The sequence below is a fragment of the Uloborus diversus genome, chromosome 1, assembly GCF_026930045.1.
Source record: "Uloborus diversus isolate 005 chromosome 1, Udiv.v.3.1, whole genome shotgun sequence".
Taxonomy (NCBI): domain Eukaryota; kingdom Metazoa; phylum Arthropoda; class Arachnida; order Araneae; family Uloboridae; genus Uloborus; species Uloborus diversus.
In genome coordinates, this window is record NC_072731.1 from 209,365,594 (window position 1) to 209,377,951 (window position 12,358).

The 12,358-nt window shown below is 33.0% G+C and overlaps 1 protein-coding gene across 1 annotated transcript in view; it reads left to right on the forward strand.

Annotated features, from left to right (window-relative positions):
- Window positions 1–11,358, forward strand: part of LOC129224646 (nischarin-like) — a 48,380-nt gene extending 37,022 nt beyond the window's left edge. The window contains exons 10-13 of the mRNA XM_054859132.1: window positions 2,954–3,055; window positions 4,477–4,552; window positions 7,711–7,838; window positions 9,950–11,358. Coding sequence (XP_054715107.1) covers window positions 2,954–3,055; window positions 4,477–4,552; window positions 7,711–7,838; window positions 9,950–11,143 — 1,500 coding nt within the window. The 3' untranslated portion in view covers window positions 11,144–11,358. The remainder of the gene's footprint in view (window positions 1–2,953; window positions 3,056–4,476; window positions 4,553–7,710; window positions 7,839–9,949) is intronic.
- Window positions 11,359–12,358: the final 1,000 nt, after the last annotated feature.

Genomic DNA, 12,358 nt, shown 5'->3' on the forward strand with positions numbered 1-12,358 from the left:
CATTTTGAGTACCCTATCTCAAGAAGTAATGCTACGTTCTGGTTGAAATTTGGAATATATGTGAATCCATATGTAAACAGGCTTTGGTTCGATTTTGACGCCGATCGCTCCAAGAGGTGTTGATTTTTTTTTTTTTTTGCGAATAAAAATATTTTTATTAATGCAACAACAAGAAAGATAAATCGTAATAGATTGTCGTCTGCGTATTTCTCGTGATTTTAATTGTATGGAAATGATAGGAAATATTATCTCAATGATTTAAAATTTTTAACTGTTGCCATCTTATGTTTGTTAATAAATAAAATATTTGTAATTAATTCAAGTTAAGCTTTTAAAGTAACTTTCAATTTTCGCTCTTTGTTTTGTTTTTACAATAATTCAGACATTGGGATGGTCGTCAAGTTTTTGCATGTGTAATTTTGTTTTTGTTAGGAATATTGCTTCCTCGTCAAGCATGGGGAGGGATCAGAAAAAGGAAAAATATAGAAGAAAGTTTCGTGATGGCCACAACATACTAGTTATGTAAGTGGTCTTAAACTTTTTTTCATGACTGTATGTATGCCCTGGAGCAAAGGAGACTCAGAGGGGGCATGATTCAGTTGTTTAAATTTATGAAATTGAAAGATGTTAATGGGTTGAATTTTTGAGCCGAAAATTAGTCGAGAGGTCATTGTTTTAAGCTATTCAAATCTCAGGCTAACCAGGAAATTAGGAAAACTTATTATTTCTGTAAGCCTGTGGGCACTTGGAATAGCTTATTGGAAGAGGATGTAATGAGCAAGGGAGTAGATAGCGTTAAGAGGGTCATTGACCTTCATTGTAGACTAATAAATTGACTAGGACCAGCCTAGCTTAGCCCAGAACTAGTCACATTTGTATTTACTGGGGATTTTTTTATTCTTTTGGTGGGGAAAAATACTTTTAAAGCCAAACAACGACATTTTCTGGGAAAACTGTCAATTTTGAAATGTTAAATTTTAGAAATTGTTAAATGGTAAAAACTTAGGTTGAATTGGATTGTTGAAAATGTATTGCTCTTAAAAAAAATTGGCTGTTGAAGTCCATAAATGTATAGTTTTTGAATTGTAAGGTGACCGCAAAAAATGGCAGTTTTTCACATCATACAACAGCATTGGACAAGAACGTGATTTTTACTACAATCAGTTGTGCTCCCATAGAGTATACTCCATGTACACCGTATACTCTCAAACATTTCTTAGACATATGGTGTATACCCTCAAGCTTCAAAAAATTTCATATTATGACATATTATGTATATGATCGCATACACATACTGCGCATAATGAATTACTGGGAATGTACCTTCAGAAAAATTGATGGGAACATCACTGACTATGATAACTGATCCTTATAAACAATAAGAACTGTACACCATGCTTTGCGATTCTAACCTTTTGTAATATGTATCGTTTTGACTGCAATAATAAAGAGAAAAAAGGAAACCATAAATTCAGTGGTGCCCTCCCCCCCCCCCTTCCCTTGCAAACATATCAGAGAACCACCAGAAATGAAGAGTCTCCTCAAATAAGGGAAAAATACCCTTGAAAACATCTCCCCCCCCCTGAAGATTTCAGTGCCAGTCTGCACCATAACATATTAGACCCCTGTTAAAGTACCTGATGGAATAAAACATACGCAGCTGGAGATAACTTTGTTTTCACATTTTTAAAGTTAGTAATACTGAACCAGTAATTTTTAACTTCTTAGGATGTGTTGTTGAAAATATTGAATCCCCCCTTTAAAATCAAATAAACCGAAATTGCAATAATTATTTTGTTTTGCTATAAGTTGCTAACATGTCCTTCAATTCTGGAAATTTAGTGAATTGTTTTTAATAGTTTCTGTTCTAAAAAAAAGCATGCCAATTGTATCTTTAAAATTATATTTGCTGGCATCTTCATATACAGTAGAAGATCGTTATAACGCGGACCTGTATAACGCAATTCTCTATAAACCATGCTACTTTTCAGAAGTAAACAATAGGTTTTGAAGTTTCAAAAATCCCTCTGTTTTGCTTTGAAAACATAAAAATTGTTAGGCAAATTAAATTTTGAAAGTTTCTCATCTTTTCAACTTATTTCAAAGCTTTTAAATTGAAAATGAGTACTCATAGTAAACAGAAAATACCAGATGGCTCTTGAAAATGCAGCTGTTATGCAAACCATGAAGCTAGCAGAAGTGCAGGATTTTGATTGTGAAACATATTTATTTGTGAATAACCAATTGTAATACTGGTGCTTTAGTACTCATTGCAGATAAAACTCATTCTGAAGTGCTAATATATAGGTATATTCTGAATATTAGTTTCAAAATTTGTGAGATGATCTATATATCTAAAAAACCTGTATAACGCAAAAGCTCTGGTCCCAAGGTATACGTTATAACAGTCTTCTACTGTAATAGCCAATGATCTAGTAATGTTCCTGACATCATCAACAATGAAACTTGCGCCATGGCATGATAATTTGATAATATATTTTGGTAATGCTTAACATGCAGGAAAAGGCTTTATTGTGATAATTGCTGAACTGGATCCGGTAACTCAACTGTTATGCTGGTAAGACTGTGTCATTTCAGGGGAATAAGGAAACAAAAAGGGGTTTTAAATAAACGCTATCTACTGGAGTTTAGGGTTAACTCACTGGAGTTAGGGTTGAAATGTCAGCTATCAAAATATCATCAAACAGGCAATTGCTTCGTTCAAATGCCGAAGCAATTTTCACCCGTCATATCTTTACGGGGAATTTTCTAGTTTCATACTAACTATCTATTTTGATTGCTTTTGTTCCAAATTGATCTTATGTTGCTTGATTACAACCTTACAACTTCATCAATCTGACTCTGTGCTTAACTTTTACATTGTAGCTCCACAATAAGCAAAAAATATGTAATACATCTCTCAGACTTATACTGCACTTTCTTGTACCTGCAGATTGAGCTGGACCACTTAAAGCCTTCTGAGAAAGAGATGGACACAGTCTCCATTCTTCAGGCCCTGAAACAGGCCAGGGGGGAGCACTGGAACTCTGGCGAGGTAACTGCTGCATATTTTTCTATTTTGAAATAAATTATGTATTGTTACCTCCATAATTGAACACAATTTGCATGATCTGAGAATGAGCTTTTATGCGTTCAATGTGTATGCTTCAAATTTTCTATTAGATTACTTATGTACTTGCTATCATATTACATAGTTGTGTTTAATTTCCACTTGAAAAAAGTTTTATTATTTTGATTTTATTGTTTTCATTGTATTTATTTATTCATTATCATATTTAACTTTTCAGTTTCCATCAATAACTTAAAATTTAAAATTGTTTGATGCCTTTTCTAGCAGTAAAACTACAAAATATGGTACATAAGGGACAAGAGGTAGCAAGGTAGCATGGAAAAGAAGTGGGCACTTTATGTGAATCAACCTGTTTTCAATTTTTTTTTTTTTTTTTAATGAATAAGCAGTTGAACATAACTGTATATTAACTTCCTATAGTTAGAAAAACAAAGAGTTATTTTCATGGTGTACAGGCCCGTGTCCAGATTTTCATAAAGGGAGGGGTTTTAATCTTACCAGTAGGGGGGGGGGGAATTCAACCCCCTTAAAGCTTTTAGTTTTACAACAAATTGCCGATCCCAGTATGGCGTTTATCACCTGTAAGGACTGCTGTATTCTTGAAGCCGTCCTTACTTCCTTATTTCCTCTAACTGTACAAGTTACCAAAGTATTCCTTCGTTTCACAGATTCGCTTTAATCAAACTTTGCTTGCTTCTTTTAAATTAAATCTGTTTACTATGTAGTATATTGCAATGAGTATTAAAAACTCTTCACAAATTCTCTTATAATGTAGAATGTATATCAGGTTGTTATGTTCTGAAATAATGCTTAATAAACTAAACAAGAAAGAGCTCTTTGCAGATGCAAATTACATAGACAAGCACAATCACTAATGCCTCCTTATAGATGTAACATATGCCAAATTCACCATAAGCTCATTACATTAAGCAATATTCTTTCTTTGCATTGGTAGATCATTCAGCGGTTCGTCCGCCATACTTTTTCCGAAATATTACATCAGTTTGTAAGGCTTTAGCAGTTGTAAATCGCAAAAAAACTTCAGAGAGAAAATTAAAATAAAATAAAAACGCTGAACGCAAACTTTCTCATTAAAGTAAATTTAAGTCAAATATACATTTTCTTCATTTTGCTTATTTTTTCCCCAAGGGAGGGGTTTAACCCCTAAAACCCTCCCCTTGGACACGGCGCTGATGGTGTAAGTACTTGTGAAAAATAAATATGTAAACAAATCAATTATATTATATATTCATAATTGAACTGGCAATCAGGCATGAAAGCAAGGGTTTTTTTTATAGGTGACACCAACCCCATTCACTGTGCCCTGTTCTTAGTTATCCTTTGATGACAATCTAAGATATAAGAGTTTCATTTTTCTTTTGCAGGAAATGACTTACAGATCTGACTCAGGTATGCCATCAGGCGACTATATTCGCTCAGAGAGTGAAAGAGATCCTTCAGGTACGTTCTGTAACCTTTCTCGTTTTAAATCAAATGTATTCTTCAATTTTCTTACAATGGTCTTTTTACTTCATTCTATGTCAAAAGCATATTGGGTATTGTATGAAAATTTTTTATTTGGATTTCGGTAGATTTAAGCATTTTAAGAAGTGATGACCAGATTTTGACAATTGTTTGAAAATCAGTCTGTAGTAGATGCATTTCTATTACATTTAACATTCCTGTCTATTTGTGGACGAACACTTTTTTTTGTAGGCATTCAAAAGTTTTACAAAAAAGGAAAAGTGAGCAAAATTCGGTGTACAAGTGGTTTCCAATTTTAACTAGTGCTGATTAGTTTTTTATAGCAAATTAAATGCAATTAAAAGTGAATATTCATATACTTTATTATTTTTAGCCTTAATAAACAAGAATATGTATGTATGTATGTGTGTGTGTATTTATTTATTCATTTATTTATGCCTATTCTGTTTTAGAAAAATGCGCTATGTGTGTATTTGCAATGTATTTGATATCAGTAAAATACTATGGAAAATCTTGCAGGAAGAATATCACTGTGGGAATCATTTTTCTGAATATTCAGTGATTTCACATTAAACCATACAGACATTAGTATTAAAAAATGCAGTCGGGGAAACAAAACTTAAAAAATTATACAAAATGATTTGCAGTCATTAGGAGTGAAGATGCTGATCAGACTTACCAACTTGACCTGTTTTCAGTTAGTTTGTTATTTGGCTCTCAAAACATTTGCTCAAGGGGACTTATGAACTAAAAATCAAAACTAGTATGTTGTGGCCATCACGAAACTTTCTTCTATATTTTTCTTCTCTTTTTTTTTCTGATCCCTCCCCATGCTTGACGAGGAAGCAATATTCCCAACAAAAACAAAATTACACATGCAAAAACTTGACGACTATCCCAATGTCTGAATTATTGCAAAAGCAAAGCAAAGAGCGAAAATTGAAAGTTATTTTAAAAGCCTTGCTTGAATTAATTACAAATATTTTATTTGTTAACAAACATAAGATGGCAACAGTTAAAAATTTTAAATCATTGAGATAATATTTCCTATCATTTCCATACAATTAAAATCACGAGAAATACGCAGACGACAATCTATTACGATTTATCTTTCTTATTGTTGCATTAATAAAAATATTTTTATTCGCAAAAAAAAAATTAACACCTCTTGGAGCGATCGGCGTCAAAATTGAACCAAAGCCTGTTTACATATGGATTCACATATATTCCAAATTTCAACCAGAACGTAGCATTACTTCTTGAGATAGGGCACTCAAAATGGAAAAAAAGAACGGGTGATTGCGCTACCCCCCTTTTTAGCTGTTGACACAAAAATAAAATCAGTTCTTATACCCACTAAGGGCTACTTGCCGATAAATTTTTCTTTCATTCCGTTCATTACTTCTTGAGATACAGCAGTCACAATTGACGACAAAAAACGTTCTATAGCTCAACCCCCGTTTGAGTTATTGACACCAAAATTGAATCAGCACCTGTTCCTGTTAATACCAACATATGGACCAAATTTTGTTTGATTCCGCCAGTTACTTCCTCAGGAATAGCAAGCATGCGTAACTCGAAAAACGTCCCATTGCTCCACCCCCCTTGGAGGAATTCGCGCCAAAAACTAATGGGCACAAGTTCACATAGGGGCACATATGTGTACTAAATTTCGTTCGATTTCATGCGGTAGTTTTTGTTGTAGAGCGGCCACAAAAAACTGGTCACACACAGACGTGACACACATACACACACACACACACACACACACACACACACACACATACATACACACACACAGACAGACAGACATTTTCCAAAAATAGTCGAAATGGACTCAGCACACCTCAAAACGTTCGAATCCGTCAAAATTCGAAATTCGAAAATTTGCACGAATCCAATACTTTCTTCTATATATTAGATATAGAAGAAAGTAAAAAGTAATAATAATAATATTTGAAACACATTTAAAAATAAAGACTATGACAGCACGTGAGAGAGATTTTTATTGGTAACTTTTGCTGAGGAGCGTTTTTAAATCTGTGCTGCTTCCATTTTGAAATTTTAACCACTTCTTTTGAACAAAATGAATTTGCGCATATGCATCATATAATTCAAATGTGATTTTACTCTTAATTTACTTTCTATGTTTAGTATGTCTTAATTTCTATATGTGATTCAGTATTTTGCAAACCTGAAGCAGTTATTGGGAGCATCAATTATATTAAACGTTGCTCATATAAATTTATTGATTTTGATATTATTTGATTTAGAATACAACACAGAAACATAGGGTTTACTTTCGGTATGAAATGTGGAAAGAGAAAAAAGCGTCATAATACATAAAAAATTAAAAATCACTTGTAAAAAATTAAAAACACACCAATCAGGGGAAAAATATTTTTGATTGATTTAAGTCATAAAATTAGCTTAATCAAGTGTGTTTATATGTGTGTTTTATTCTGGAATAAGAATTAATAATTTTGTCTCTTTAATTACTTTTTATTCGATAAAATTTAGTAATGTTAAAAAAACACAAAAGCATTTAGTTTTGTTTATCAATCGTACCTAGGTGCCCTACATAATTACTGTGACTTGTTTCTAGATATGATGAACCCCCAACCAATGACATCACTCTTACTTGATGTAATACAGTCTGCTTCACGTCTTGATATTCAAAAATAAAATTCTTTGAACATTTTTACCTGTTGAGTTTCTATCTGTTGATTGAATAGTTGTTTCTCCAAACTCAAGTTTTCTCTAGATGTAAAAAATTCATAAAATATTTTTGTCAATATTGTTCATTTTTGTTTTGCTCCCCCTCCCTCCCTCCCTTCTTCAACCAAAAACTTATTTATTAACAATTTTATAGCTTCTCTTTGAGCTGTTCCTTAATCCTGACTGCAATAATTTAAGTAACATGCCATGCATGAGTTCCCTGGTCACATTAATAACTGACCTGTATGCCTTGAAAAGAGTTTTTGCAAAATACCTTTGCAAAGTTGTTTTACCAAAAATCTGTGTGGATTTGATAGCCATTATAAGAGAGAGCATACAGTTTCAAAACAAAGAAAGTTCAGTTTATGTCATAAGACAAAATTAGTGTTAATAAAGTTATTTTCCTGTCCTTTCAGGAAAGTGCAGTAAAACCCTGGCCCCCAACCTCCATGAAGCATCAAAGTTTCGTCAGCAGATAGAAGCTCTGAGAAAAGTCGGAGGCAGCGATTGGTTACGTTTGCTTAATGAAATGAACTCGGGAAAGGTAGCCTTTTATTTCCTTCTTTTTTTTTCAGTGTCTCTTTTCATTCAAAATCTTTGTTTCATTCCTACTCTCTAAACTTCCTACAGCGACACTTCTCCATCACCCCACCTCCTTTACTCTGACGAATAACATTCGCATCCTCCCTGAGACTGTGCTGGGGACTATTCAAAATATGATTGATGGGAGGGGACAGAGCAGCCAAAGCATCTAAGCAGAAAATTAAATTGTCTAAGTTATAAAAGCTTTAAATAAACATGATGCATAAATAAATAGTAATATATGGTTTTAAAAAGAGAAAAGGCGTGTTTTAAATTTTATGTTTGCACTAAAATAATTTTCAACCCATTTTTGAAATTGCAAATGGGTAAAAGGCTTCATGAATATGTTCGACATATTATCTCTTCTTCTGACACATTTGACATTAAAAATGTTTTTATAAATAAGATCCCAAATGAGAAATAATTTGACATTGTTGTGTTTACTGTGGTAATAATAAAAGGTTTAGCAAAATATCGGGCACCCTTATTATCCACATATAAAGATTACAATTATTTTTTCTTATTTTATCAAATTTAATTTCAATACATTCACTAACTATTTGATGAAACCACAAGAGCTTTTTTGCAGATTGAGTCATTCCTATAAACTCATCCCCCATAGAAGGCAAGCTAACACTTATATCTTTGAAGGTACTCCATTCTATCCAAGATTTATGGAGTTAAACTATGTGAACACCCAGCGAAGTTGTACTATCATGGTTTGAAGTAAAATCTGCTTCAGCGAAAGTAATTGGAATTTAATCACATCTTACACTTTAACTATTCATTATGAGAAATGAATAATTTTAATAATCTATTCCAATGAACTACATCAGAATTGCTCTAAAATTGCTTTAGATGGTTTAGCATATGATATGATCCTGTTCTGTTTGCGATATAGTAAAAAGCATCCTAAAAATTTCCTATACAGATTTCTAGACAGGGTACATTTTGATATTAATATTCAGGACATTATGAATAAATAATGCCTCTACTAATAGGTAATAACAAAATAGGAATGTTAAAAACACTAAATCTTTCGCAAATGTATTCAGATTAATGTTCAAAATATTCCCATTACTTTGAAATTCTACAAAGGAAATTCTAAGAAAAAATAAAAATACCATTATTTGTCAACTCTAGTAATAAACTAACTTCTTGCTGTCGCTCTTTACCTGCACAACTTCATTAAACATTGAAATTACTCTACACTGAGCTAGAAACTAATTTGGGAAATTAAAAAGCATAACTTCTAATGCATGTGCATAACTACACGCACCACTTTTATTTTTACAGTTTTACTTGCACTATGCTTATGATCTTGTGTAGTCAAAGATATGTTTACAGAAAATCCATTTTTTTTTTTTTTTTTAAATTTTAGGGAAGAAAAAAACTATCTTTTTAATTTATGTTTGCTGGAAAGTGCGTTAAAAAGACAAACTTCATTATTGCTTTGTATGAGTCATTATTATGACTTATACTTTATAGATTAACGATGTTGATAAAAAATAAATTTCCAAACTATCATTCTCCTCTCCATTAAGCCATTCAGCTACTACTACTTCTTAATGAATGCTTTAATGTCTTGACAATTCTCTTCTTTTAATATTAAACAATACAAAAACCAACCTATTTCCACATTTTATTAAAAATTAGCGAACCAAAAATGCCTGTCTGTAGTGGAGTTTTCATCTCGGGTGTTTCATTTTCATAAGTAGAAAGAAGATCAATTCTTACATTAAAAGCTGCAAGGACATTTGCTAAGAGTAGCAAATATTTTTCCAAATTGATGTCATGCGATTACAGTTGTTTTAAGTTCAAATACCTCACTTTAAAAAAAAGAAAAAACTTGTAATGAAATTTTTTGGTGGATCTACATATAATGCAATTAATCACTATTCCTCATTTTATTCTCAAAAAGGTATATATTTCAATGAAGAGTACAATAGCATTCAAATATCAAATGATTCTCCCAAATAAGTTCAAAACTTATTTTAATCAAGTGCTGAATGTTTATATCATTTTAATTATTGTTGAAAAAAATGTAGTAAGCTGCTTGTTTTTCATTTTTAGGTTGAGTTGGTCGATTCTGTCCTCAGTATTGAAAGAGATAATCAATCAGGATCTTCGGATGTCCAACTTCATTCCAGGTTAATATCAGATAACCCTTCGACTGAGAATAGGGCTGAGTTGTGGATGATAAGCGCCGAGTTATCTTTCCCCGAGTGGCTTCTCGCCCTCGATTCTAGTCACATCGTTCTGAAACAACAACTCATGTCAGCATTGAATGAGAAAAGATCTGACTCTTGTTGCGACGACAGGACTATATCTGAAGCAGATCTTGTGTGGGCTGTTCAGCTCGTTGCCCGTGAAAGTTATGTTAGAGAAATCCCTGTGTGCATTCTGCTTCTTAAGTCAGAAATAGTCTTACTGAAAATAAGGAGTTTCACAGAAAACGCACTTTTTGGAAGTCCCACTAAAATTCCAGAACTTACTTATCAGAGTGCCATTTCGGCCCTCGACATTGCATCTGTAGGTGTTGGCCCTTGCAATGCTTACGTAGAGCTGAAACTTAAAATGTCATGCAGCTCTGAAAGCTTGATATTTCTCCTGACCAATTCAGAGACCACCCAAGAGCTACTGTCCTACTTTCGACGACTCTACAACATTGTATCTTCTCAAAAGAGAAATCCTTTCCTAAGCAAGAGTTTGATGTTTCAAAATATCCATTCCAGTTCTGCTGTGTTAAATGCATCTGTTCGTAGCCAGATCATATTTGGACAGCGTGTACTGGTGTCTAAGGCTCTGCACAAGTGTCATTATGGCATTCTTCATTATGTCTTTGTCACACCTTCACATGTGGTGCTCATTGAAGAACGACTACACATACCACAAATTATCGGACTGGATACGACGGTCCAACCTCAGTTCCACGTCTGTGCACTTGTTAATGTCCACACAAACATCAACCAAATTCATTTGAAGGATGTTGACAATGTCATGAACTCTTGCTCTCAGACTCCATTGAATGGAATGAGTGCTGAGATTCCAACTGAGCAGACGGGGCTGAATCAAACATCCTCAGCGCGGAAAGCGAGTGTCGATGCTCTTTTGGAAAATAAGCATTGGGAAATCCTCTACCGATCAGGCTCATGGCTGGTTGTGGAATTTGAATCCGGTGTGCTTTTGCATTTGAATTTTTCTAATTTAAAGCAAAGGAATGAATTTATGGATGCATTTCTTTGCGCTCGAAGTCAAAAATGTTGAAATGTTTTTTATTGTTTCTAACATTGTGTTGTCTTGCGTTACGTTTTGCATTTTGTTTTTCAAAATGGAAATTGTATGAGCTTATTGGCCATAAAATATCAAATATTTAGATCTATTAAGCAGTTATAAAAATGTAAATATTTTATATCGATTCCTTTCATGTGTTATGAAATGAATCTTCCATGTTTGTAAATTTATTTGAAAATAAAAGCATTTATTTCAGGTTAAAACTTTCTATTGAAGTTTCCTATAATTCATGAAGGGATGTGTTGCGGTTGAGAGTGTCATATGTATTTAGCTTAACGAAAACATACCCGCATGTTCTTGTTTCTGACAGTATTATCATTTTAACTTCTCAGAACCCGAAAATACTTAAAAGAGAGCGAGAGATTTCTGCCTCTTTGCTTCGCGACCTACTATTTATTTTCCTAAATATCATCATTAGTGTTTTCCCCAGGCTAAAAAAAAGGGGTGGGTGCTTTCAGATAAAAGGTCTCTTTAATTCAATTAAAGGGGCACTTTTTGATCAAAATTTTCTGTTAGAAAAGGTGCTTTTTTAAAACTTTTTGGTACATTATGTGCATACTAAGCTAAAATATTTTCTATAGTAATTATTTTTATGAAAAACTTTTTAACGTCTAGTTCAAATACTTGTGCTGAAAAAAATTCAGATTTATATTCAAATTAAATTGGGTTTTGTATGCATAAAATATGCTAAAAATTACTGTTTCTATTACAAAATTTAGATTAAAAAGTGCCCTATTCCTAGAAAAAGAAATGCTGGGAGAGAGTTCCCCACAACATTTTTATCAAACATGAATAATGAGAACATAGCCAAGAAAGGAGATCCTCGTACCTAATCCCTTGTTTTAAGGCACCAAAGGAACCCTAAAATTGTATTTTTAGAGTTTCAATTTCCAGAACACCCTTTTCTTAAAATCATCAAGGATAGTCTAAAATTGTATTTTTGAAACGTTTACTTCAAAAAATGTCATCCAAGGAGAGTTCCTGAACCACCTTCCTCCCTTAAATGTCGCAAAAGATTGTCTGCAATTACGTATTCAAATTCAGGAGGAAGTATATAACCCCATTTCTTCTCCCTACTTCCACGAGGGTAGCGGAATAATGGCTTTTAAGATTTTAATTTCAAATAATTTCTGGGGGGAAAAACATCATGTAAGATCAGAAATGAAAAAATATTTTTTTTGCTTCAAA